At 52.1% G+C, this 27,340-nt stretch overlaps 1 protein-coding gene across 3 annotated transcripts; it reads left to right on the plus strand.

Annotated features, from left to right (window-relative positions):
- The first annotated feature begins 2,052 nt into the window (after window positions 1-2,052).
- HAUS7 (HAUS augmin like complex subunit 7) lies at window positions 2,053-27,246 on the plus strand. 3 transcript variants are annotated; one of them, XM_033109383.1, is made up of 11 exons: window positions 2,053-2,298; window positions 3,193-3,308; window positions 7,423-7,490; window positions 10,083-10,144; window positions 19,190-19,281; window positions 19,685-19,843; window positions 19,938-20,085; window positions 20,595-20,819; window positions 21,979-22,093; window positions 25,546-25,861; window positions 26,974-27,243. In XM_033109383.1, exons 1-10 carry the CDS (start codon window positions 2,173-2,175, stop codon window positions 25,848-25,850), a joined length of 1,416 nt encoding a protein of 471 aa, XP_032965274.1. In that variant the 5' UTR covers window positions 2,053-2,172; the 3' UTR covers window positions 25,851-25,861; window positions 26,974-27,243. The 3 variants fall into 3 exon arrangements, with proteins under 3 accessions (XP_032965274.1, XP_032965281.1, XP_032965287.1); XM_033109390.1 differs by lacking the exon at window positions 25,546-25,861 and having other exon boundaries at window positions 2,062-2,298; window positions 26,974-27,231; XM_033109396.1 differs by lacking the exon at window positions 3,193-3,308 and having other exon boundaries at window positions 2,161-2,298; window positions 26,974-27,246.
- Window positions 27,247-27,340: the final 94 nt, after the last annotated feature.

Genomic DNA, 27,340 nt, shown 5'->3' on the forward strand with positions numbered 1-27,340 from the left:
ACAGAACCCAGGGGCTCTGGGCAGGAATGCCCCTTAGAGAGCTGTGCACTCCTTCTTCGCTGTAGCAACCCCTCCATATCCTTACCTGCCTTCCTGGGCTTGCACACCTCCCAAGACAGGGAGCTCCCTCCCTTTCCAGGCAGCCAGGTACTATTTAGACAGTGCATTCTGGGAAAGTGCTTCCTTGAGTTTGAGTCCTCATTTCCAGAAGCTTCTACCACTAAGCCCTTTCTTCCTCCCTCCCCGAGAGGCTCAGCAACCTCTGTTCCCATCCTAGCCTCCATCTTTTCTGGTGGAGGATGCCTGGGAGGTGCCAGGATTCAGGGTTGGTGGGGGCAGGGAGGTTGCAGCCTGCTGCTTCATCTTCAGCAGCCATCTTCATGAGCTGAGGGCTGGCTAGCAGGTCCTCCATGTGGGGGGATAGACCCCATAACCCCTCAGGACGGCCTTTTCCCCACAAGGCCCTGCCAATCCCTCCATATCCCATCCTGTGCCATCGACAGAGCTGCTGAGTTGGAGAAGGGCTGCTTCGAGTACTGGCTCCATCGGGTTGGGTGGAGAAGGGGAATTTTCCTCCAGAATACACAGGGGCTGGTTTCTTCCTGATCCTCAGGAGTAGAGGATATGGGGAGGGTGGGGGAGGCCACCACACTGCCGCGGTTTCTCCCGCCAAATTCCCCAGTCCTAGGAAAGATCCACAGAAAAACCCACAAGAATTTGAATGTCTGAGCTGGGGCTGTGATTGAAATGAAAATTTTTAAAAAGAAAGAAAAACAAAAACAGAAAAAGAGAGGAAAAAAAGAGAAAAAAATAACCCAAAGCCCCTACAGCCCTCAGCTGCCAGAAGGGCCCAAGGCAGCAGCTACATGGGAAGGGGGAAGGGGGTCTTAGGTGCTTTGCATGTCACTGTGTCCCTGGGCCCCGAGGCCTGGGCCCTCTTTTACGTTCATGCTCCGAGGATCTGTGTCCTCAGAGTAGCTTGGAATTACAAACCACTCAGTAGGGTATCAGGCCCTACCCCACCAGGCCAGGCTGGGGTCCCTTCCTGTTAGGCCAGGCTCCTGTCCACTCCCTCCTCCCAGGTCAGAGCTGAGCCCTCTCCTGTCACTCAGGTGACTGCAGTTGCCTCCTGCCAGTTCCTTCCATCTCCCTGCCTCTAGACTTGTTCCCTGATCTCACCCTCTAGGAGATGGTAGAGTCGGTCACAGAGGAGGGATAGATTCTGGAGAGGATCCAGGAAGGTCGGCAGCGGCTGCCTGCCACTGGCTCCCCACTTCCTGGGCACCAGCCACCCCCCAGCTCCTTTCCACCTAGTCTGATCAGCAAGTCCCAGGGATGTGGGCATTCATGGAGCTGGGAGCTTTGGAGTCTAGGGTAGGATAATCTGACAAATTTCATTCCACTGAGCTTGGGGGGCTTGAGAGATGCAAAGAAATTTGTAAGTGGACAGGGCAGGAAGGAGTTTCAGAACCTGCCATGAAGGTCAAAGACGGGCTGAGGAAGGAGGACGAGGAAGTAGCAGTGAACTTTTACATAGTTCACTTTTTATGTGCCAGGCACTGTTTTAGATATTTCATAGGAATCATTACCTCATTCCATCCTCATAGCAACCCTATGAGGTAAGTGCTCTCATTATCCCCGTCAGGTGAGGGCGAGGAGGCACAGAGAGGTTAGATAACCTGACCCAAATCACACAGCTAGTGACCGACCGGTGGGGCCAGATTCGAACTCAAGAAAGTTTCCTCTAAATAAAGCTGTGAGTGTGGGAAACGAGATAGAGCGCTGAGCTGGGAGATGGGACGCTCAAGTCCCAGTTCCGTTCTGTCCCCACGGCTCCCCTTCATCCTCCCGAGGAGAACCCGACCAAGGCAGGAGCGCCCTCTCCTGGAAGATGCTCTTCCGGACGCGTTCCCGGAACCGCCGCCTTCAGGGGCCAAGCCTTCGAGACCGGCGACAAAGAGCCCATCCCGGCTCCGCCCACTGTCCCGCCCCATCCCCTTCAGTCGTTTGGACCCGGGGTGGTGCCGAGGCATGCGCGGAGCGGTGACTCAATGGGAAGGCGCGGTGGGGGGAGGGGTGGGCCCGGTGGGCCCCTCCTCCTCCTCGGTGTAGGCGGCAGGAGCATGTAGCTGGCACGTGATTGGCAGCTGGGCCGGCCAGTGAGCCTGGGGCATGGGTGGGGCGCGGCTCCAAGCGCGAAACATGGCCGGGCTAGGGGCTGGCGACAGCAGCGGCTACGAGGACGAAGACGACGACAGCGTGTTCAAAGCGGCCGTAGAGGTGTTCGCGAAGCTGAAGGTGCTGCGGACCCAGGGAGCCATCCGGGGCGGTGGGGCCGGGCGGCGGGCAAGGCAGGGCCTCTGGCGGAACCGCCGGTATCTCCGTTCGCGGCTGCGCCCTGTGTCCCGCTGCAGCGGGTAGCTTGTGGGGTGTCCATCTTTGCTCCTGGGGCGGCCCCCGGGCTTTCGTTCTTGCTGTTTCCACGGTCCGTGCCTGGTGGTTTGGGCCTACGCTGCACGTGTGCCGCACCTTAACTTTTGTCTCCTGGAACTCTGCAAGACCTAGCTGGGCGTGCGAAGCAAGTGCAGAGATGGGAAGGAGCTCACGGGGTCCAGGGGAGACAGGCGGGCAGAGCCTGTGATCCCCGTCCCGGGCCAGTGGTGGCAGTAGTGAGAAAGACCGCCGCACTAGGTTGGGTAGAGTCCCAGATCCCGCTTGCCCGCAGCCCGGTCCCTCCTCTCCTCGCCCCTCCCCTCCCGTCCCCTCCCTTCTCCTTCCCTCCACGGACGTCCAGTCGGCCCTCATTCCCCCTGTTCCTTTGGTCCCATAGCCGGGAGCCTGCATCGGCATCTCGGAATCTCGCTAAAGCCCTTACATGCTACTAGATAAAACTGCTACGCGAGCCCAGAGGGAGCATACTTAGAGGAGGTGGGGAGGTAGGCTGCCGGAGATGGGGGCTGAGAATGAGGGGAATTTAGGCCTGGGCACGATGGAAAGAGGGTGCTGCGGGCTGCCGGCCGTACACGGTGGGGGTGGGCAGCGTGCGTGCCCTCTAGCAAGTCTGGTGTGTGCCTGGCTGCAGTCAACGTCTGTGAAGGAGCACCAAGGGCACGAGCGAGCGCAGAAATGCATCGCAGCCCTTCAGTAATTCTGGCTTTCTAAAGCTTCCTGGCTTTCCCTTTCCTTGCTTAGGACCTCAACTGCCCCTTCCTCGAGGGTCTTTATATCACAGAACCAAAGACCATTCAGGAACTGCTGTGTAGCCCCTCGAAGTACCGCTTGGAAATCCTGGAGTGGATGTGTATACGGTAATGGAGTTGTTTCTTCCTCCCGCACTTCCAGGGCACACTGGGCACCACTCAATCCAGCTGGGTGAGATGGGTTTGTTATAAGTAGCTGTCCTCCCAGACATACCATACCCTAGGTCACTGTGAGAGCAGCTGCTAAGGTAAGAAGTGCCAGCTATGGAGCCATGGTCAAATTGGGGTGAAAGTGCCCCCTACCAGTGCTTTTTGGAGTCTGTTCGCCACCTGGCTGAAGTGGTGAACTTGGCTTCTGAGCATTTTTCTTGCCTTAACTACTGGTTTCAGAGCTGGCAGGGGCCTGAGAAATGATGTACTTCAGTCCTTTCATCTTCAGACTGGGAAGCTATGGGTCAGGCTGGAGTCGTAACTGTCTTGGGTCTTGCTGTGAGGAGTGACAAGCAGGGCCAAGACCCCCATTTTCCAGTCCTTCAGGTCAGGGTGCGGCCTGGTGTATGTGCCTGACACTGTGCAAGGGAAGCAAAGCCTTCCCAGATGGCAAGGGGAAAGATCCAGGCTCTTGGGCTGAGGGAGATGTCTAGGCAGGAGCCAGGTGGTGGAGGAGCAGGGGTCTAGCCTGCACCCAGCTGGTGCGCCTGCCAGGCCACAGGATGTCAGCAGGCCTGGCCCTGGGCTGGGTGTCCTAGGGATGGCCAGGAGGAAGGACGAGGCATTTTCATGTTTGAACCTCTCCTGCTGCTTTCCAGGCCCTTCCCCAGCCCCACCCCAGACCTCTGCACACCAGTGCTCTCATAACCTTTTGCTCTCACCGACCTTGTTCTCCCTCATGGAAATACCCTTCAGGTCTCTGCATGTTGCACATACTCCGATACAGCCCTCAAAGACCCAGCTCACACGTCCCATCTCCTTTTAAAAAGTCTCTAGTTCTCAGGGCAAAATGTATTCCTCTTACCCTGGACACCCGCAACCTTTTATTTATTTTTTTAAATGTCATAGGTGAATATTTTTAAATTTTTGACAAATTTTTCAATGACAGTTGACATTCAATATTATATTAATTTCAGGTATACAGCATAGTGGTTAGACATTTATATAGTTTATGAAGTGACGCCCACAACCTCTAAGCACACTCCTGCCAGAGCCCTCAGCCCGTTGGTTCTGTCTTGGCCTGCTGTCTGTCCTGTGTGGCTCCCCAAAGCACTAGGTAGGAACTGCTGGAGGGTAGGTACCGGGTGGGACTCCGTCATCAGCCCCAGGCCACAGCATAGTGTTGTACCGACATGCAGCTGCACGGACACACGCACACCTCTGCCCTTCCAGGCGCCTCAGACATGGATGGGTGTCCTCAAGAAGCTGGGGCTTTAGTGGCCACACAAGGCCAAGGCACGAATCCCAGTGATGGGCACGCTTCTGCAGTTGGAGTGCTGTGGACACTGGCAGGGAGGAGGTGGCATTTGATCTGGGAGGGGATAGGGAATGGTAGGTGCTCCTTTCGACAGGAGCAGGGAGTCGAGGTGTGGGAGGGAGAGGCAGGCAGCAGGGGCCTGAATGGCAGCTCAGGGCAGCTTATGTGGAGCCTTGTAAGCCACGCGAAGGCCTTTGAACTTTGTGCTCTGGGCAGGAAGAGCATGAGACGAGGGGAGCAATATACTGAAATTGGCAGGTTGGCAGGGTGACTCGGGGGGTTGTGTGGCAGATGCGTTTCGTTTGGAGGGGAGAGGCCAGAGGCAGGGAGACCAATATGGAAGGTGTTACAACAGCCTCAGGAAAAGATGGGAGGACCCTGGCTCGGAATGGCAGATGGCTTCCGTGACAGCCACTGCCAGCCAGCCCTGGAGGAACCAGTGCGTGGTCCAGGAACCTGGGAGGAGAGTACCGGGGATGGCCTGGGCTAGTGCAGGGGTCTTGAGAGGGTGCTGCCAGGAGGAGGGAGGCCAAAGCCACGTCTAGTGGTCACTCTTGTGGGAGGGAGCCCAGGTGGAAGTGGGGGACTGGGCCACCCTGCTGGCCAGAGAGCGATGGGGGATAGTCTGTGCTGCGTTCCTCAATGCTTTTCGTACTTTTCTAAATACAAGAAGCTGAATCCTTTTTATGACCCCAAGCTGGCAAAAATGCCATAGGCTTTTCAAGGGCCGCAAAGGAGGCTTGGACAGAGTTCAGTCCCCCCCACGTTTGCATGTGGTTTCACCGTTTCAGCTCTTGTTCAAGGCTGTGTTGTTTACCCCAGTTTGGGCAGAACCTGGAAACTGCACCCAGTGTGGGCTGGGTGGCTCTTGGTGGCCCATGTGCCGTGCTGGCCCTCAGTGCAGTGGGGGGGACAGAACCACAGGGTCCCCTGGATGGCTGAGTTCAAGGTACATGGGTTCTTTGTCTCTTGAAGAATTGTACTTACTTTTACGGCCCCCCTCCCTACTGCTCCAGGAAAATCAACTTGAGTGAAAGCCCTTTCTGAGCGAGGTCACTTAGGCTTCTATGGGTTTGTTCTTCAGCGCGTTGAAGGGTTTTTGCGGTGGTCCAGCCTGATGGATCGCCCAGTGCTCTCCACTGCTTGGGGCTTTGTGAGTGGGAACGTTGCCCAGCAAGCAGGCCCGGGGGCCAGCCTCCTAGCATTTCACATGGTGGAGCTCCTTCTCCTCCTGCCCTTTCTGCCCCCACCTTCTTTGGCAGAACAGGAGGTTGCCTTAATGAGTCATGAAGACAGATGGCACATTGGGTCCAGTGCCCTCTCTACTGTAGCCCTGCGGCTTGGGGCCTGGGGCCTAGGTCTGGCATGGCCCTGCTAGCTCCCAGGGCCCCAGCATGGTCAGGGCAGGTGTGACCCTCTCCATGGAACAGCCACTGTGCCTTCTCACCACACTGAGGCGCAGGTCCCTAGGGACCTCGATGGCAGGGTGGGGTCCCAGGCCCCACCATCCTGTGGAAAGAGCCTTTTGTCTGTATGGTGGCCAGCTCCTAGGATTCCCTGGCAAGCAGATGTGGGCCTCAGCAGCTGGAGCCCAGACTGTGCCCCCTCACAGAGGAGACCCAGCAGGAGGCCTGAGCTGGGTGTCACTTGTAAAGCCTGCCAGGGTTCTGCGGCCCTTACTGCCTTTGGATGCAATCTGTCTGGAAAGGGTTCTGCCTGTCAGCTCAGTGTCTTAAGGTGAGACGCTTATGACTGGCCACTGTTCCGTTTATCTGTGTGGTGTTGTCAAGGCCATGGTTCCACCAGGCCAAGGGGGGGCAGCTGGGATTGCTGTCTCCCTACCCAGGGTACCGGGACTGTGACCCCAGCACTCAGAAAACTGGGAGCCCCCAAATGGCTTGAAGCTGTGAACTGAAGGAGCATAATCCCCCTCTGATTTATACATTTTTAAAAACAGAAAATGTCCCTCTGCTGAAAGAGCGAAGTGTGGACATTTATGAATGGCAGATTATTCCACGGCAAGAGGCCATGGTCCCTCATTTGTTAATATTCAGTGGCCACCTTTTCTGTGCTAGCTCCCATGTTAGGCCCCAGAAATGCGGGACAGAGAGCCAGCTCCTGGCTTCAGGAAGCCTGCAGTCCGGGGTGAGGGGGGCTAGAGCCCAGTGGAAGAACAATGCCCAGGTCCCACTGTGATGGAGGAATGCCGAGGTGGCTTCCGGGAGCAAGGGCGGTGACATCAGCCATAGGCATCGCGGGATGAGTGGCGATGACTTTGTGCTCAGGAAGGGAGGCTCACAGAGGCGAGGGAGGAGAACCCAGGAGACCCGCAAGGACACCGGAGCAGGAAGGACTGTCCTTGGACATCAAACAAACCTGCGCCATGATTTCAGGAAAAGCTGGTCCCTTGCTTCCTTCTGAGAAAGAGCTAGAGCTCTGAGGAATTCTGTTTCGTCCTGTTGGACAGTTTGATTTTTTATTGTGAGAATTTTCATTTCAGTTGCAAATTCATATTTCTGAGGTAAAGTTTCAGAAATACTTTGTTTTTTGTTTTCTTTCCCCCTGATAATTTATGGAGTTGAAATTCACATCACATAAAATTATCCAATTTAAAATGAACATTTCAATGGCGTTTAGCACATGCATGAGTAATTCACTTTTTAGAGAGAGAGAGAGAGAGAGAGAGAGTAAGGAGGGCTCGTGAGGGGGCCTCTGGCCTGCTCAGCCCTGACTGGTTTTGCTCTTTCCTTGCAGGGTCTGTCCGTCCTGGCAGGAAAGGTTCAGCTCACTGAAGGGGACCCCAGCCGAGGTGAAGATCCAAGGTGGGTCTGTGCTAAGGGAGTTTGGAGTTGGGTGGGGGATTCTGGGCAATTCTGGGCTTGTGCATGACCTCCTTAGCGAGTTGTGAATTTCCCATTGGACTGGTGTTTTCGTCTGCAGGTTGCTAGAAACTTCTAGAATCAGGCTCCTTACCCCACTGGTGTGGTGAATGGGAGAGTTAGTCTCATAGGGGCATGTGAATAAGACCAAGAGTCTGTTGCCCTGCCAGCCTGTCCCCCAAGGCACTGTGGGCAGAGATAGTGGTTCTCATGGATGCCTCTGGTGGTTCTGTCCCCGTTTCCCTGGTGTGTGCATGTGCACGCTACACCTGGTGTTCCTAGGAGCACACCAGGCAGCTCTCCACAGGGGCTTGTCTTGTAGTCACTTCTTTTCAATCCTTTCTTGGCAGAAACTGTCCTTAACCCGGTAATGAACATTATTAGGCAAAGGGGAGCAAATTGCAGTCCTCCAGATGGTAGCAAACCCTTCACCTTCACAATGGTGCTTCCAAAAGTAAACATTTCCACGGGCCTGCATTTGACCCAACCACTCCAGGGTGGGTAAACTGGACCCTGGAATCTTGATCCATGCCTCCGCTCGCGCTACCAAATGAATAATCTGGGGACGGTTGTCAGAAGAACAGGGCGTAGTGTCTTGGAGCCCGCAGGCCTGGCCTGTGGGCAGGCCCAGGCTGCACAGGAGTGGACTGCCCTTCTCCTCAGTGCTGTTATGTCTGACGCTCTCCTGCTGATGGGACCATGTCCAAGCCAGGTATGCCTGGTCATCAGACCACACCTGAATTCTCTAATGCACATGCACGCATAGGTGCCAACCCTGGCCCTCAGCCCAGCCACAGCCTTGACCTTGCCATTCCCAGCTTCAGTTTCTTCTTCTATAAAGTGCCTTGTCCACCTTGTGGGAATGCGCTGAGTGTCAGAGCAGGTGGTAGACGTGAGTGCTTGTCAAGGAGTGTAAGTGGGAGAAACCAAGACAAGTAGGGGGGTTAGAATCACAAATTCATCTGACAAGTATTTATGGAGCACCTACTATGTACCCCGCACTGTTTTAGGTGCTGGCAGTGCGGCAGGGAACTGTACTACTCTCACGGTGCTTAGGTGCTAGCTGGGAGAGACAGGTGATAAAAAAAGAAGGCAGCAAGATTCTCAGCGTATGGACAATGACAGGCGCCATAAACTAAGCCAGGTGAGGGCAGAGTGGTACCTGAGTGGGTTGGGAGAAGGCTGGCGCGGTTGACATAAGATGTCCGGGGATGGCCTCTCTCTTAAACAGACACTTGCAGGAAGGGAGGAAGAGAGCCAGGCAGATATCAGGAAGAACAGTGTTCAGGGCAAGAGAACAGCAAGTGCAAAAGGCCTGAGGTAGGCTTGTGTGTGCCTGGCAGCTATGAAGAACAGTGAAGAGGCCGGTGTGGAGTGGAGAGCAAGGGGAGAGTGATGGAATGAGGTCAGAGGGGCGACGGCCAGATGGGGCCGGGCCTTGTAGGCCAGAACCGATGTTCGCTTTTACTCAGAGGAAGGCTGCGACCTGACTGGGTTTCACAGGGTCCCTTGGGCTGCTGGGCTGAGAACGGGAGGCCGGAGAAGAGGCAGGGAAACCATTGGGAGGCTCTTGCAATGATCCAGACTAAAGATGGGGGGCAGTGGGAGGGGGGTGCTGCCCAGATCCTGGATTTATAGTGAAGGGAGGGTCGGTCAGACTCCCTGAGGCTTGGATGTGGGCTAAGTAAGACAGAGGCCAGGGAGGACACGAGGACTTTGGGTTAAGGGCTGTGGGTGGAACAGGTCTGCTTGGGGGTATAACTGGCATTTGGACAGCATTCCAGGATTACTAATGCTTTCACATAGGTGCGCTGCTTGCTTCTTGCACTAAACCTTCCAAATCAGATGCCAGAATTATGCCTGTTTTGCCACTGAGGCACGTGGGGGGTTGGAGACGGTCCTTGCTAGGTGGTGGGTGTGGAGCTGGCAGTGGCCCCAGGCTTTCTGGCTCCAGGTCCTGGACTTCTCTGTACCAGATGGTTCTTCAGAAAATGCCCAGGGCATCTTGGACTCAGTTTCCCAGTCTGTAAAATGGAGCTAAGGCCCACCTCCTAAGATTGCTGGCAAGATGAAAGGATACTGTAGGAAACTGACAAATGTGAATGATGATTCCTTTTGCTTTAGCCTGGTGAGGTCTCTGAGAGGGCAGTACACGGCGTGTTTGGAAGGTTCCCTGAACTCTGTTGGCTCCTCAAACAGTTGGCTGGCTTCTGCTAGAAGACGGAGTCCCCTATATGGAAGAGCACTGGATGGGATCCCTTATTTTTAGGCAAGGAAACTGATGCCCAGAGAGGGGCAGTGACTGGGTGCAGGTCACACAGCAAGAGGCAGTCCTGTGCGGTCCACCTGCTTACTTGTCCACCTGGTCTTTCAGGCCCAGCCCAGGCTTGTGGGCACTGGGCCTGCCGACACTGGAGCAGGGACAGCCTCACTAGCGACCTGCTGGGAACCTGCATGTCTGTGCCCCCTTGAGTGCGCAGCATCCGCTCCTGCTTACGTGGGTGTGTGCAGTAACAAGATCCTGTGTTCCCGCAGAGATGGTGAAACTAGGCTACGAGCTGATGCTGTGTGGGCTGGATGACCACGAGCTCCTGAAGGTAAGAGGGGGCCCTCTCAGTCCCCACACACCCTTCGCCCCTGCTGCCTAGCCTCCCGGAGCAGGAACCCGTAGGATTCCCTTGAGCCGTCCCGAGGGCCGAGGGGGAGGGTCGCTGAGGAGGCCGAGGCGGATCTCAGGCTTCTGATGATCAAAGGGACAGAGTGCATCCTGTCCTCGATGGATGACTTCATACACACTGGTACTGTGGTAAGCACTTTACATGCCAGGATTTGCCACATCCACCCTAGGCAGTAGGACTTGTCTCAGCCCCACGTCACAGGGGAGCTGACAAACAACTCACTCCAGGCCACCCAGTGACAGAGTCTGGCCTCAAACCCAGGCTCCTGGCTCCCGAGCCCATGCACTTTCCCCATGTGCTGCCTGTCGCAGGCTTCTCTACAGAGGCGGCCCTCCGTCCATCAGTCACACCCGAATCAGTCAAAGAAATCCTCCTCCATCGGTCACCCCCCAATCAAACAAATCCTGTCCCTGACCCTTAACATTGAAAAAAAATTGAAATAATTGTTTCCCCACTTGGGCTATTATAAACAATGTTGCTATGAATGTTCCCGTGTACCGTTTTTGACTGAAAACATGTTTTCAGTTCTCTTGGGTATATAACTGGGAGTGGAGTTGCTGGGTCATGTAGTAACTCTGTTTAACTTTTTGAGGCACTGCCAAACTGTTTTCCAAAGCAGCTTCACCATTTCACATTCTCACCAGCAACGTGTGAGGGTTCCAATTTGTCCACATCCTCCCCAGCACTTGTCATTGCCCATCTCTTTGGTTCAAGCTATCCTCGTAAGTGTGAAAGGCTGTCTCATGGAGGTTTTAATTTGTGTTTCCCTAATGACTAATGATGTTGAGCATCTTTTCATGTGCTTGTCGGCCTTTCTATATCGTTTTTGGAGAAATGTCCGTATTTAGTTCTTTTGCCCACTTTTTAGTTGGGTTGTTTACTTTTTGGTGGAGTTAGTTGTAAAAATTCTTTATATATTCTGGGTACAAGTCACATCAGATGTTTAAATTACGAATATTTTCTCCCATTCTCTGGATGTTTTTTCCACTTTCTTGTGTGTCCTTTGGGGCACAAAAGGTTTTAGTTTTGATAAAGTCCAAATTATGTACTTTTTCTTTTGTTGCTTGTGTTTTTAGTGTCATATTTAAGAATCCATTGTCAAATCCAAAGTCATGAAGACTGACACCTGTGTTTTTTTCTAAGAGTTTTATGCTATTAACTCTTATATTTAGGTCTTGATCCATTTTGAGTTAGTTTTATGTATGGTGTAAGGTATGTGTACAACTTCATTCTTCTGCGTGTGGATGTCCAGTTGTCCCAGTACCATTGATTGAAAATACTGTTTTTTCCCCATTGGATTGTCTTGGCATCTTGTTGAAAATTAACTGTAAATGTGAGGGTTTATTTCTGGATTCTCCATTCTACTCCATTGATCTATATGTCTGTCCTCATGGCAGTCCCACACTGTCTTCATTACTGCAGCTTTATAGTAAGTTGTACACTGTGACTCCTGCAACTTTGCTCTTTTTAAAGATTATTTTGACTATTAGGGGTTTTGAATTTACACATGAATTTTAGAATCAACTTGTCAGTTTCTGCAAAAAAGCCAACCAGGATATTGATGGAAATTGCACTGAATCTGCACTGATCTTTTTGGGGAGTATTGCCATCAACTATATTAAGTCTTCCTATTCATGAACATGGGCTGTCTTTCCATTTAGTTAGATTTTCTTTAATTTCTTTCAAAGATGTTTTGTAGTTTTCAGTGTATAAGTCTTACACTTCTTTTGTTAAATTTATTCCTAAGTATTTTATTCTTTATGATTCTGTTACAGATGAAATTATTTTCATTTCATTTTTGTATTGTTTATTGCTAATGTGTGGAAATACAATTGATTTTGCATATTGCTCTTGTATCCTGCCATCTTGCTAAACTTGCTTATTAGTTCTAATAGTTTTTTAAGTAGATTACTTAGGATTTTCTATATACAAAATCATGTCATTTGCAAATAGAGATAGTTTTACATCTGTCTTTCCAATTTGGATGCTTTTTAATTTCTTTTTCTTGTTCAGTTGCTCTGGCCAGCACCTCCAGTACAATGTTGAATAGAAGTGCCAAGAGTGGACCACCTTGTCTTGTTCCTGATTTTAGGGGGAAAGCATCTGATCTTCGCCATTGAGTATGGTGTTAGTGGTTGGCTTATTTTTTTTTTATAGATGTCCTTTATCAAGTTGAGGATGTTCCCTTCTATTCCTATATTGTTAGGTTTTTATCATGAAAGAGTGTTGAATTTTGTAAAGGCTTTCTCTGCATCTATTGAGATGGTCATGGGGTTTTGTCCTTTATTTCAGTCTTCCTTCATTTGTGATGTTACACGTTTCCTTTTGGTATTATTTTACTTCTGTCTAAATAACTGTCTTCAGTGGTTCTTTTAGAAGTGGTCTGCTGGGTCCGTATTCTCTTAGTTTTTTTATTTATTTGGATATGTGTAGTTCCCTTTCATTCTTGATGGATATTTTCACTGGATACAGAGTTTGGGGCTGGCAGTTCTTCTTTTTCCACAGGTTCTGATGAGAAATCTGCAGTCATTTGAATCATTTTCACCTTGTAGGTCATGCATTGTTTTTCTCCTGCTACGTCAAACATTTTTTTCTTGATTTGTTTTCAGTAATCTGATTATGTGTTTGTGGGACGATTTCTTTGAGTTTGTCATGTTGGACTCAACTTCACAAATCTTTTACCAATCTTGGGAGGTTTTCTCTCTGTTGCTCACACTGCATAGTTTCTGTTAATGTTTACAAGTTCACTGACTCCTCTGTTCCCTCCGTTTTACTGTTGAGTCTATCAGTGAGTTGTTAATTTCCGTTTTTCTCTTTTTCTGTTCTCAAGTTTCTGTGTTTTTAAAAAATATTTTCTGTTTCTTTCCTGATGCTTTCTTTCTATTTTAACTTTTGTTTCAAGGGTATTCATGATTACCTATTCAGCATTTTTATAATGACTGCTTAAATTTCTCAGGTTATTCCAGCATCTGTGCCATCTTGCCATTGATGTCTGTTGATTGTCTTTTCTCATGCAAGTTGAGATTTTTGTGGTTTTCTTCATGTGCCCAGTAATTTTGGATGGCATTCTGGACATTTTGACTATTAGTTTGACTCTGGATCTTGTTACATTTGTTTTTAATTGGGAAATATTGGGGAACAGTGTGTTTTTCCAGGATGTCAAGTCGTTTTTTCAATCTAGTTGTGGGGGGGGCGGCACAGCTCACTGGCCCATGTGGGAATTGAACCTGCGACCTTGGTGTTGAACACCACGCTATGACCACTGAGCAAACCAGTCATTGGTGGCTCAGCTCCAAACTCAAGCTGTTGTTTTTAATCTAGTTGTGGAGGGCGCAGTTCACTGGCCCATGTGGGAATTGAACTGGCAACCTTGTTAAGAGTTCACGCTCTAACCAACTGAGTCATCCAGCCTCCCTGGGTCTTGTTAAATTTTATGGAGAATGTTCATATTTGTGTTTTAGCAGGCACTTAACCTGGTTAGTTTTAAACTTCACGTTCTGCTCTCTTCTCTGGCCTGTGGTCCCAGTGTTAGCTCAATTTCCAGAGCCTTTGCGCTGTTTGGGTCTGTTCTGCATGTGCGCCACCTGGTGGTTGGCCTGGGACCTAGGTGTTGGTTTCTCCGCGGGCTTAGTAATCCAGTCTTCTGTATGTACATCAAAAGCAGATCCACCCTTCATCGGATGTGTGTGGGGGCTGGGGGTGGGGTAAGCCCAGGAGTTCCTGAACAGATTTATGGGGTCACTTTCCTGAGCTCTTCCCTCCCTGTCATCTCTTTGATATTACCTGGTTCCTGGGGGAAGAGGCTCGTCTTTTCTGTCCTCTAGCCATGAGTCACTCACTTCCTTGATGGTACCACAGCAGTGGGAGGACAGAGAGGAATAAGGGGTGACAGGATTTGACTGCATAGCTCTACTGAACAGAGAGGAAGATACCCTGTCCTCGGAGTGTTGGCTCCTGCAGTTTTCCGGTGCCAGCCATCTTTGTTCCTGCTGCCACCCCCTCCATGATATTGCCTGGGGTCTGGGGGCTGAGAGAACAGAGAAGAGGGGGAGAAAAAGGGCTCTCCGTCTGTAGCACCATGAGAGTGGGGAGAGAACACCGTAAATCATCACCAGTCGGAATGGTAACCCTGGCTACTGTGCCTCCCTGGAACTCCTGCTGGCGTTTCGCCCTCGAGGCCACAGACACCAGCCACGTGCATTCTGTCCCGTTCTGAGAGGTGGGTATTCTATGGGAGAGGAAGATGGCATGTGTTCTCCCCATCTTACCCAGAACTGTACCCCTTCCCTTAATTAAAAAAACTTGTTTTTATTGTGGTAAAATGCACGTAGCATAAAATTTACAATTTTGAGCATTTTTGAAAAATTTACCAGCAGGCCCTGAAGGGGCTCTACTCATTTTTAAAAAAGATTCTTTTATTGTTGTAAAACATAAATAACACAGAATTTACCACTGAACCATTTCAAGTGTCCAGTCAGTGGCATTAAGTACGTTAACATTTTTGTGCAACCGTTCCCACTATCCCCAGAACTCTTCTCATCTTCCCAAACTGAAACTCTGCACCCAATTTTTAAGGCGTTTTAAAACAGACAATTCAGTAGCATTCAGTACGTTCCTAGTGTTGTGCAGCCGTCACCTCTATCTAGTTCTAGAACGTTTTCATCGCCCTAAGAGATCTGTGCCCATTAAGCAGCTTCTCTCCATTACTTGCAGGCCCTGGTACCCACCACGCTGCTGTCTCTATTTCATATCAATGGACTATACAATATATGGACTTGTGTGACTGGCTTCTTCACTTAGCACATTATTTTCAAGGGTCCTCCATGTTGGAGCATGGATCAATACTTCATTCCATTTTACGAAATAAAAAATAAAAGCAAAAGAATATTTTACGTTGGCATTAAGGGGTGTTGGGAGTCGGCGCGTGGGAGAAGAGAGATTCAGGTGTAAGATCGTTAGGTTTGGTCAAACGCTGTAGTCCGGAATGGGAGTTGGGAATGTGTGTGACGTGTGTGACGTATGTGTGTGTATGCATTTCCTTGCTTTGTCCCCTGAAAAGGGCAAGAACAATGACACCGCAGTTGTAACACAGGCCTGGGGCAGGAAACGTACCAGCTGAGTGAGGAACACCTTGTCACACCAAAGAGAGCAAGACTTAGAGTCACGTCCGAAGGGCTCAGAAGCCAGCTAGCAACAGAGGTCCTCACTGGCCAAATAGGGGACATTGTGGGGAGGAGGCACACGTCGTAAGGAGAGTGGCTGTAGTAGACCGAGGCCCTTCGTGTATATTTAAATCCGTGGGGTGGTAACAATATTTTTAAAAAGTCATCATTCTGATACCAAAAGCACAAGCAACAAAAGAAAATAGACCAATTGGGCTTTATTAAAATGAAGCACTTTGGTGCTCAAAGGGACAACGAGAAAGTGAAGAGAGTCCGCTGAATTAGAATCTTTATCGGTCACATATCTGATAAGGATCTAGCATCCAGAATCTATAAAGAACCCTGACAGTTCAATAATACAAAGACAAGTAATACAAGTCAAAAATGGGCAAACGATCTGAACAGACATTTCTCCAAAGAAGATACACAAATGGCCAATAAGTGCATGAAAACGTGCTCCCCATCATTAGTCAGCAGGGAAATGCAAATTAAAACCTCAATGAGATCCCACTTCACACACACTAGGGTGGCTTTAATTTAAAAGAAAAAAAGGAAATAGCAAGCATTGGCGAGGATGCGGAGAAGCCGGACCCCTCATACACTACTGGTGGGGATGGAAAATGGTGCAGCCGCTGTGGAAGACTGACTGGCGGTTCCGCAAAAGGATAAACCTAGAGTTCCCACATGACCCAGCAATTCCATTCCTAGCAGTGGAACTGAAGACTTATGTCCACACAAAACCTTGCACGTCAGCAGGAAGTACTGGTATTAATAGCCAAAAGGAAGAACCCAAGTTGTCATTAACTGATGAATGGATAAATTAATTAGCAATAATAAACAAATGATCAATATGTGCTACAATGTGGATGAACCTCGAGACCATTCTGCTGAGTGAGCAGCTCACACAGCGTATGATCCCACTGACAGCGTATGATCCCACTGACAGCGTGTGATCCCACTGCCAGCGTGTGATCCCACTGCCAGCGTGTGATCCCACTGCCAGCGTGTGATCCCACTGACAGCGTGTGATCCCACTGACAGCGTGTGATCCCACTGACAGCGTGTGATCCCACTGACAGCGTGTGATCCCACTGACACTGTATGATCCCACTGACAGCGTGTGATCCCACTGACACTGTATGATCCCACTGACAGCGTATGATCCCACTGACAGCGTATGATCCCACTGACAGCGTATGATCCACTGACAGCGTATGAGCCCACTGACACTGTATGAGCCCACTGACAGCGTATGAGCCCACTGACAGCGTATGAGCCCACTGACAGCGTATGAGCCCACTGACAGCGTATGAGCCCACTGACAGCGTATGAGCCCACTGACAGCGTATGAGCCCACTGACACTGTATGAGCCCACTGACACTGTATGATCCCACTGACACTGTATGATCCCACTGACAGCGTATGATCCCACTGACAGCGTATGATCCCACTGACACTGTATGATCCCACTGACAGCGTATGATCCCACTGACAGCGTATGATCCCACTGACAGCGTATGATCCCACTGCCACGCAGTGTCCAGAAGAAGCAAGTCTGTAGAGACGGAATCGGGGGTGCCAGGGGCTGGGGTGGATGGGAAGTGACTGCAGTGGGGACGGATGGGGTTTCTTTTGGGGTGCTGGAAATGTTCTGGACTTACATTGCGGTGATGGCCGCACAGCTGTGACTGTCCTAACCACCACTGAACTATGCACTTCAAAAGGGTGAATTCGCGGTGAGTGCATTCTGTCTCAATAAAAAAATAGCAGTGTAGCTGAAGGAAAAGCGCATATCTGCGAGAGGAGTGCTCCAGGCTCAAGAAGAGTCAGAGAACCGCCCTGAGGTGGCGTGTGCTCGGCCTATTCCAGAAACAGCCAGCAGGCTGCTTTGGCTGCAGTAGAGCTGGGGGACGGGCCATGTGGGACTTGGTAGGCCTGGGGAAGCCTTCAGGTGCACTTCTTAATGACGTGGGTGGCCACTAGAGAGTTTCTGTTGAGTCGCACAGATGGCTATGGCCGTGGTGTGAAGGAGGCGGCTGCAGCTGTGGCCAGGCACTCGGGTGCTGGCTTAGGTGGCTGTGGCGGGTGAAGCAGCTGGATTAGGCTGGGCCCACCAGGTCTGCTGATGCAGGGATTGGGGGGGGCCTGGGAGGGGAGTCCCACCCGGAGCATGGGGAGGTCTGGGGCTTTGTGGATTCACGCTGCAGACCTTTCCAAGTGTCCTTGTTGGGTCTGGTCCTTTGTTGGGGAGCAGAGGGGAGACAGAGGTGAGGCCTCTACCCGGTGCTGCTCCTGGGCCACTAGAGGCCATGGTGGACTTCAGCAAGGTGGCTGCAGTGCAGCCTGGGGACTCGGGTCTTAGAGGGGCTGGGCCGTGGCCTGGGGAGCTCACGAGGAGACACAGGCTGGGACTGCCCAGTGGGGTCAGTGCCACAGCCACAGTCCCAGCCACACTCCAGGCTGGCAGAGCCCAGGGCACGGGCGCCTATCCTTTCCAGGGTATCCGGAGGGGCTATGGGAGCTGGGTTTATGCTGAGGAGGGGATGGCAGGCAGGGTGTCCCAGCCCTGGCCACTGGTCAAGGCTCTGTGAAGTCCGGAGTGACAGTTGCTCTCAAGTTTCTGTCTAGACAGTGCCCCACACCCCCACCTCCTACTCCCAGGCTGCCCTTCAAGTGTGTCACTTGGGCTCAGTGTCCTGGGAGCAGATTGGGAGAATGACGCCTGAGCAGCCAGTGGCAGGCTGAGGGTGTGGAGATGGAGACACCGCAGGCTTCTGGATAATCTGGTGCTGTCCATGTGGCCAGCCTGTGGCGAGTGTCAGGCAGCTGCAGCCATGAGGCCTGGCACTCACGGACAGGGAGCCGAGCCCGCAAGCATGATAGCAGAGCACGCCCTGGTCCCCAGGTTTATTCCCAACCCAGGGCTGCCTGGCCTGAAATGCCACCAGGAGCCTCTCAGCCCGTTCCCTTCAGCCTGTGCCTTCCGTACCCATTTGAGTGCAGATGCTTCTTAGAGGGCTTTATAGTAAGTTGCCAGTGATGCTGGCTGAGTGAATCTTTCTGGCGCTTTCCTCAGCAGAGCAGCTGTGTGGGGGCGGGGCAATGGGGAGCCAACATGGAGCAGCAGGCCCAGCTTTGTTTCCGGCACCCCTGCTCCCAGGGCTCTCTGGGCAGGCCAGGCCTTTGAGGTTGTAAATGGGTCCTGGGGAGCAGCTGTGAGCCTCCCCCTCTTTCTGGAAGGAGGAAGGACGTATACTGCTGAAGCCTTGAGCTCCTGGATGGACAGCTGCTTGTCGGGAATTCCAGCCACCTTCAGGGCAGGGGACTAAGTCAGCTGCTGCTGGGGGACGAGTCCTTGTTCTCCCCGTGAGGAGTGGGATCCGCACAGGCCACCTCTGCGGCCCTGTCTTGCTGTGCCAGTTGGCTGTGGTCATTCCTGGCTGGGGCAGGTGATCTGCGAAGGAGGACAGGCCTCCGGGACATGTTCCTGAGGAATGGGCCACCATCAGGTCCCTGTGGGCTCTGTCCTGCTTTCAGCAGACCCTGCTGCGCTCTGCATGCCCACCCAAGCAGCCGCATTGCTGGATGTGTGGTGAGCACACACTCCCAGATGTTTCTACAGCACTTGCTCCTTCCACAGTGTGGTCCCAGGCATCACTGCAACCCGGGGCTGGGCCAGTCCCAAAGGCTGCTGGGTGGTGGCCCAGGGCCCTCCTTTCCACTGAGCCCAGCAGGGTAGAGTGTGGGGCGGGGGCACCTGGCACGTCTGGCCAGTGAGTGCATGTGGCCTCCCCTGTCCAGGGCCGGGCCTGCGCCCAGAAGCAGCTACACTTTATGGACCAGCTGCTGGATGCAGTCCAGAGCCTGAGCATTGGATACTCCAGCTGCTCCAGGTAAAGGCTGGGGGTGGGCCCTGCACAGAATGGCCAGCAGGTGCCCTTGGTCCTCCATCTGGAGCTGGGGGCGCGAGGGGCCTGCTAGGCTTCTGGGCCTGCAACCAGGTGCATTTCTAGCTGGGTTTTACTGCCTGCTCTGGCGCCTACAGGCTGTCCGGGTGAAAGGGTTGGGCCCGCCGAGGAGAGGGGGTGCTTGGGATGTCCCTGTCAGTGGCGGGCTCTCGGAGGTGTGGGGCTTGGCTTCGGCCACCAGAACAGACAAACTGGAGGAGGCCCCTTCTCTTGGCCCCTCTGCTGGCTTGTTTGGTTCTTGGGTTTCCTGCATGGGACCTCGGCAAGGATGCCAGCACAGTCCCCAGATGCCATGCTCCGGCCGGTGACAGTGTGGCCACCTCTGCAGTGTGCAGGAGCACTTTGAGGACACCAGGGAGAAGAACGAGGAGCTGCTGGGGGAGCTCTTCTCCAGCTTCCACCTGCAAACGCTCCTGAGCCCCGACTGTGCCCTGTGGTCCCTGGACATGCAGACCGTCCTTGACGAGCAGGATGATGACTGCCAGAGGTACGGGCCCCACTTGGTTCTGTGACCTGGGACACTTCCAGGTGTGGCCCACGACGGCACAGAGCTGGCAGTGTCCCCTCTTGTCTCCCTGCAGGCCCAGCCTCTCTGTGGAGTTGGAAGAGGAGGAAGAGGAGGAAGAGCAGGAGGAGGAGGAGGGGGAGGACGAAGAAGGGGAGAAGGTGGTAGAACTGGCCAGGCAGCTGCAGGAGAGTGCGGCCAAGCTGCAGGCACTGCGGTCGGAGGTGAGGGTGCTGGCTCCCGGGGCCTCAGGCGCCCCATCTGTACAATGAGCTTAAGGGAGGCAGTGCATGCAGGGCCTGATGGGTTCTACAGTGTGGTGGGTGCTCAGCCCACATCAAGGGGAGAGGCAGACCAGCTCTGGATAGGAGCGGGGAGGCTTCCTGAAGGATGGAAAGGATTGGCCTCGGCCGGGCTGCATGCCAGGCCCGGAGCGCCGGGCTTTCACGTGCTGCCTTGTGTGTGGCCCTCCCAGCAGCCCTTGGCTTGGCTTCCTTATTTTCCTGAAGAGGAAACTGATGCCCACACTGGTGACAGTGGCAGGACTGAGGCCAGAAAGCCAGGCAGCCTTGTTCTAAACCAAATTGCTCTTTTCTGCCTCTGATCTTAGTTCTCCTGGTTTGTGGAACCCTGGGGTGGCCAGAAGACCCTGCCTCCGGGTGGGGGCAAGGGACTTGGTGCCCCAGGGGCAGGCAGGGTAGCCTCAAAGGACCCTCTGCCTCTGGCTTTGCAGCGCTTCATGCACAACAAGCCAGGGGTCACTGTGAGCGAGGCCAACACCAGCACCCTGGACCAGAAGCTGCGCCTGGTCATCTCTGACTTCCAGCAGCTCGTCGTAGCTTTCCTCCAGGTCTATGATGATGAGCTGGGTGAGTGCTGCCAGCGCCCAGGCCCTGACCTCCACCCGTGCGGCCCCGTCGTCCAGGCCGTGTACCAGACTCTGACTTCGTGCAGCCAAGTAAGAAGCACCCTCTCCTCTCCCACTGCAGCCCCCCGCGAGGGACTTGAGGCCTGGGACGGGGCTAGGAGGGGCTTGGCCCAGGTTCCCTCTGAGCAGGTGGCACTGCTAGGGACCTTGGATGGCTTTGGCAGGAGCTTCTCCTGGTGCCACAGTGGGAATGAGGGCTAACATGGGTGGCCCCCCCCGAAGGCCCCACTGTACTGCTGGGGGCTGTTAACTGATACAAGACCCTGGGCCCAGAAGAGGTTTGTGCACTGTTTGCACTGGGTCCTAGTTGACTATATGACACACTTGCTCTTCCACGGAAATTTTTATTGCGAGCACTGTTGCATGTCGTTCCAACTTCTTGAAAAGCATGGCCTTAGTGGCTGCAGAGTGTTTTGTTCCAGCTTCTTTCCCGATATTGGTCTCATTCTGTCTTCACGATACACCCGAATGTATCATGGCCCATTTGTTCTTGTGTATGACCAAGAACTATGCCAGACAGCTACTTGCTTGTCTGTGCCCTTGACCCAGCTCACAGGGACAGGAAAAGGTGGCCTCACGCAGCTGAGCTAGCTGTGAATATTTACTCATTTTGTTGTTTCACATTTCAGACCCCCAGAGCCACCCTAAACACGGCTTTTGTTATGATTATAAACACAGTTGCCACGCATGGAATTCTGACATTGGCTCAGTGCTTCCACAGCGTTTATCTTGGTTTTTTTAATGGAAAGGCTCCTAGCCTTCCAAACCTGGTCAGCCTGTCCTTTGCGACTCTGCCAACAGGGCGAGTTGGGGTACAGTCCTCTCCCATCAGAAAGGCCCTTTTATTTTGGCACATTGATTTCCCACCGTGGGACATTTTCCCACTGTGCCAGTGGCTTTGCTTGGCTCCCAGTGTGGGATGGAGCATGCAGTAGTGTGGCCAGGAGGAAGGGAGTTAGGTTGGAGAACTCTTCTTGGTGACTCTCCAGGAAGCTCGGAGTCCTGCCATCACCCAAGGTTATCCTTGGAGATGAACGACGCCCCAGGCTTGAGGACCTAGGGAGAAGCGCATGCTCAGTGTGAACCTGGTGGGGGGGAAGCAGGAGGTGTCCTCTGTAGGTCAGACCACCAGGACTTAGTGCCCACATGCCTCCCTCCCTGCCTCTGTCCTTCCTTCCTTCCCTCTCAGATGTTGGAAGTGGTGGTGGAGGTCACTGACACCTCGGCTAAAGCTGTGGGGATGGTGAAGCAGCAGCAGAGTGAGCAGATCTGTTGGGGCAGCAGCAACTCTGTGATGAGTCTAGGTATGTGGTCATTACTGTCTGTGGCTGTGGCTGCCCGCTCTGCGGTCAGTGGCAGGGCTGTCCCAGTGCACTTGGCTGAGCACCTGCCTCTTGCCTGGGCTCCTGTGCTCAAGCAGCATTTGCAGAGCATTGTGGGACCTGCCCCTTACTTCTTTCTCTAACGTATAAGGTTTTCCTTCCCTCAAAAAAAAAAATGCTTTTGACAGGTTATAAAACCAGAACATTAATTGTAGAAATTTAGGATAACCCAAAGATGTGCAGAGGTGAAATGAACACAGTCCATAACCTGGTGGCCCACAAATGGTCGGTGTTAACATTTTGGCCTCTTTCCCTCTGTTCTTTTTCCTTTCATCGTTGTATATTTCTTTGTCTAAGTTAAGTGTGATCACAACATGTGTACACGTTTATATTATGTTCTTTTCCCTTGGACCTCATTTTAAGCATTTTCCCAGGTTCTTGAATAGCATTTTTAATTTTCAAACACTATTCCATTCAGCTGTTTGATACAGTTTGCTTGCCATTTTCTGTTCCTGAGCTGTAGATCATTTTCAGGTTTTTGATATTATTCATAATGCTGTCACAGGATTTATAATAGTGTAAGAGGGAAACAAGGCAAAGCTTTACCGTTGGGTAATGCTCAGGTAAATAATGGTATATCATACGGTGGGACAGTATTCATTGTTTCAAAAGTTGGTGATGGCAACATGAGGAAATGCATGTTATAGAATGCTGAAGGGAAAATGCAGGGTAAAAAGGAAACACACAGTATGACCTCACCTTTCTAAAGGAAAACACTGTAGAAGAACCCCTCGTAGGAAATGGACCAAAATGTAGACATTGGTTTTTCTCCATGTTAGAATTAGGCGGTTTAGATTGATTTCTGTTTCTTTGTCCTGCTCTGCAGTCTTCATATTACTCAGGTAGTCCCCTCATCATCAATCTTTAAAGAAGGATGCAGTGACTATGTTTGGACAGAAAGTGTGTTCTCCTTTAAGATTCTGTCCTTAGGATGGGATTCCTGAGGTCATGGTGGTGAGGCCGGCTCATCACCGTTTGTAAGGCCAAGCGGTCTACCTTTTTCTGTATCCTCATCTGTGCTAGATTTGATGCTTCCAACATTTCTGCTCTTGGATAGGGGCAAAAATGTGGCTGAATTTAGTTTCAATTAAACCTTTTTTTCCCGAGTAAATTTATTTTTTTATTACGGACATACACATTGAGAAAACTTTCTTTGATAAGAAATACAGCCTTTAGGGAGGAGTCTCAACTCCTAGGGACAGAAACATGAAATAATTGGATATTTCCAACTACAGCAGACTCCCTTTATTCCAGTTCAAATGATTTTAAAGCGAATACTTGTGTCAGCATGACCCAGGTGGAGACAGAGCCTAGAAACCCGCCATGTGCCTCTTCCTGTCTACAGCTAACTGCTGTCCTGACTTGGGGAGACCGTGTCTCTGTAGGTCTCATGGAAGCCCCCTCCTGTACAGCCCCTTTTCTGCTCTTGTTTTCAGGATTCTCTTGGTCTTTGACTTTTGACAGTTTGATTAGAATACGCCTGGATGTGGATTGCTTTGAGTTTATCCCATTTGGAGTGTTTTGAGTTTCTTGGATGTGTAGCTTCATGTTTTCCTTAACACTTGGTCACACAGTTGACGATTCTTAATTCTCCTTCACCTCCTGCTTGCTCCGAGCCTCAGGGCCCGTCAGAGCTGATTGCTCGGGGCCCTCTCAGGTCTCTCCTGAGAGGAGAGCCCAGGGCATGCCTGCTCCTTCGAGATTCCCTTGTGGGCATCTTATTCCCCAGTCTCTCGTCTCACACTTTCTGCTTAAACTGTTGTTTGCCCCGACTTTTATCCACTGCCTCAGGGAGCAGCCACTAAAGCATTTGCCTGCAAACAGTTTCCCCCCAGTGTACCCCCAAGGAGTGGCTTTAACTCACGTGGCCTCTGAGCCCTCCCTTTAGAGGGCCCTCTTTGAATGAACTCTGCAGCCAATGCTCTCCTCGGGCAGCTGGCCTCCCCGCTCCTGGCCTTGCCACACAGAGTTGCCACATGTATACCAGGCAGTCAGGAGTCTCTCTTGTTTCTGACTAAACCGCAACAGAATTCTCCATTTTCAAATTTATCATAACGTTTATCCTAATCACCACTGTCACTATGACTCTCACCCCCAGTCTATATAATTGCCGTTAATAAAAAGCTTACAATCCACGCTATCATTAATGTAATAATGATCATTAGTGTTCTGCACTGTTTGCCATCTCACCTGTGGTCACAGGACTGGTGGCAAGTTTTACCTTTTAGATAGGCACCCTTTCTGTCTAAGCTGTGTGAACCCTGCCCTCCACCACCTCTCCACCTGTGCTTTGTTGGGTGCTGCTGCCTTCCGCTTGGAGGGCTCAGTTTTTGTCAGTACAGCTTGCTGATTTTGTTTGAGTGGAGTTTTGGGGCTATAGACGCATCAGAGAAACGGTCTGTGCCAAGGGCCAGTTGGAACGGCTTGTGCATTTCCCCTGTTCCCACCTGACAAACTGAGGGCCTTGGTGTCCACGACCTCCTCAGGCCCTCCCACTGTGGAAGCTCTGTGTGTCTGTGCTATCCCACTCCCAGTATAAGAAACGGGGCCACCCATCTGGCTGCGAGTAGCCAGGCTTTGTTGGTCCCATCATCATTCACCAGTCACTATCTTGAATGGTTGGACCTGAGGCCCCATTTGCCTCCGAGGCTTCCAGAAACCCCAGTGCCGTGAAAATAACAATGCCTTTTGAAAACAAAGCAACCTTGTGAGTGCCAGGAGCAAAGGAGGGGAAGGTGGGGAGTTGATGGCACCAACACAGATAGATGGCAACAGGTTTCTAGAAGCCAGAAAGTAGAAGGGAGCAATTTGCCAGATGCAAGGGGTGGAGAAAGCCACCGCCAAGAGGACAGCCTGTCTGCCTGCTGGAATCACCGCAGTTCTGGGGCCGTGTGGCTGGCAGCCTAGGGGAGGGGACAGTGGCGAGTAGGCCAGAAGCAGAGGGTGCAAGCAAAACAGGTTTCTACAGGTTGGTACTCCCAGTGAGACCCTAGCCTGCTTCTCTGTGAAGAAAATGATTGAAATGAGTGGCAAACCTCGCCCAGGTGCAGCCCACCTTTTTCTGGCCTCTGAGGGTCCATGGTGTGAAGGTTGATCCCTGTCTACCCCTGCTGTCCTGTCCCCACAGAGCTCCTGCAGGGAATGGGCGACTCCACCAGAGCATAGTGGAGCCAGCACCATGGAAGACAGGAGAAAGACGTGGAAAAGCAGGGCTAATGGGTCATTCAGAGAAGGGACCTTTCCATACTCAGTATAGCAGGTCCTTGAATAATGTCCATTTGTTATAATGTTGATGAGATGCTGTCGGAATTTAACTCTTGTTTTATCCATTAGCCTATGCTAAAACTGGTTTCATTATACGTTGTTTCACTTAGAGTCGCAGAACCTATCGACGACATTAAGGGAGGACTTACTGTATCATGTCCAAATGAAAACCAACGCGGAGAAAAACAAGCAAACACTCTTAGAAGTTAAAAATGCTTGCCAAAGTGTTGAAAGATCAATGGAAAGAGTAGAAAACAAAATGAGGCAACCAATCTGTAAGAATAGAAAGAAAAGAGATAAAATGAGGACACAGATAATCGACGCAGAGGCCCGACCCAGGTGGCTAACAGGCTCTTCACAGAAAGAGAGGAAGGAAAATGGAGGGTGGAGGTTACCAGTGAAGCGACGGGCATGAGAGCTGAGGGGGTGAGTGTCCATATTCCAAGCCCAGAGCAGATGGAACCCAAAACACATGTCCCCAGGCCCAGCCTCCCGAAATCTAGAGTAATAGGGATGCAGGGCTGGGGTCCACGCTTCCAGAGAGGGCCTGCGGCCTCCAGAGGCTGATGCCGTGCACATTCTGAGGGCCACGGGCTTACAGCCTAGGATCGAGACCCAGCCAAGCTGTGAACCAAGAGTGCTAGGTGGTGACTCGAGCCTGCTACAAAGGGGAGACGTGTGGACTCATTTAGCATCCAGGGTGGGGGCAGCCCCAGCCGTGGAGTGGGCTGGAGGGGTCTAGGGATTGGGAAAACCTGAGAATTCTGTAAAGGCAGATGATACCTAAAAAGACTTAGGAAAAGCCCATCTCCTAAAAAGACTTAGGAGGAAAGCACGCTAACTTGATCCCAGGAGGAGCGTTGATAGCAAGTGTCGGGAGGGTCGTCGGGGCTGCTCTGGGGTGGGCTGAGCTTGGTCCAGCTCTGCTAGGAGTCTGCCTTCTCCAGCATTGCGCTGAGGCTCGTCACCCTGAGGCACACCCCACAATTCCTGAGCTTCAGAGTCACCCTTGGGACGGGTGGGACCAAATGCCAATGAACTATCCTGCCTTGTGGAAGGGGAGAGGACCAGCCAGAAGGCAGGGAAGCAAGTTGGTGGAGGAAGGAAGAGGTGTCTGTTTAAGTTAAGGCACCACCGCCAGGGAAACCCCTGTCCCCAGGGTGGGAGAGGGCCGTGAGCTGAAGTCCCCACACTCCGCCCAATGGCTATCATCTGAAGTTGGTACCTCGAAAGGCAGATGTGTGCATCCCTGAAAACTAAGCAGCACGTCACACCTAAGGCCCATGTCATTTGATTTGTGTCAGATTAAATCACAGCAACCCCCAACTGTCCCCCTCCCCAACTCTGGGGGTGGGCAGGGGCCTTCTATCCACGCTCAGTGCCCATGGTGCTCTCTAGCCGCCCGCCCCCAGAGCAGCTCCTGGTTCAGCAGTTTCTGTGTCAGTGGGAGTTGGGCTACTAGGCTGTAAGCCCTTTCAGGGCCAGGTGCAGGAGGGGAGATGCTAGACTCACTATGCGTTTGCATTTTTTCTTTGCAGCCACAAAAATGGAAGAACTAACCCAGAAATACAAGCTCTTCAACGATGGTCTGCACAAAGACATGGAGTAGTCCGGGAGATGGAAGCTGTGCCCCAAAGAGCCAGGCGGCCGGGGAGGACCGAGCCATTGGGGGGGAGAAGCATTTACAGCCCCCATGTTCTCCAGGCACGGCCTCTGGCTGGCTGCGCCTTCAGCTCCTTCGTGGGGGGAGGGGCAAGGGCAGAAGTGGAACAGGGCAGTGTGAGCTGCAGGGAAAAAGAACGGCAGTTCCAAGAAGTTGCCTCCAGCCTGCTTTTTGCTTCCACGGCTGCATGTGACCACCTCCTTCCCTCTACTGTCTGGCCTGGGCTGAGAGGCCTGTGGCAC

Source organism: Rhinolophus ferrumequinum, chromosome X, assembly GCF_004115265.2.
Source record: "Rhinolophus ferrumequinum isolate MPI-CBG mRhiFer1 chromosome X, mRhiFer1_v1.p, whole genome shotgun sequence".
Lineage (NCBI taxonomy): Eukaryota > Metazoa > Chordata > Mammalia > Chiroptera > Rhinolophidae > Rhinolophus > Rhinolophus ferrumequinum.

Bases quoted from the DNA above. Each gene is read 5' to 3' on its own strand.
- HAUS7 (XM_033109383.1), top strand. From the start codon at position 2,173: ATGGGTGGGGCGCGGCTCCAAGCGCGAAACATGGCCGGGCTAGGGGCT. The intron at 2,299-3,192 runs GTGCTGCGGACC...TTCCTTGCTTAG, and splicing joins AGGTGTTCGCGAAGCTGAAG to GACCTCAACTGCCCCTTCCT. The intron at 10,145-19,189 runs GTAAGAGGGGGC...TCCCCTGTCCAG, and splicing joins ATGACCACGAGCTCCTGAAG to GGCCGGGCCTGCGCCCAGAA.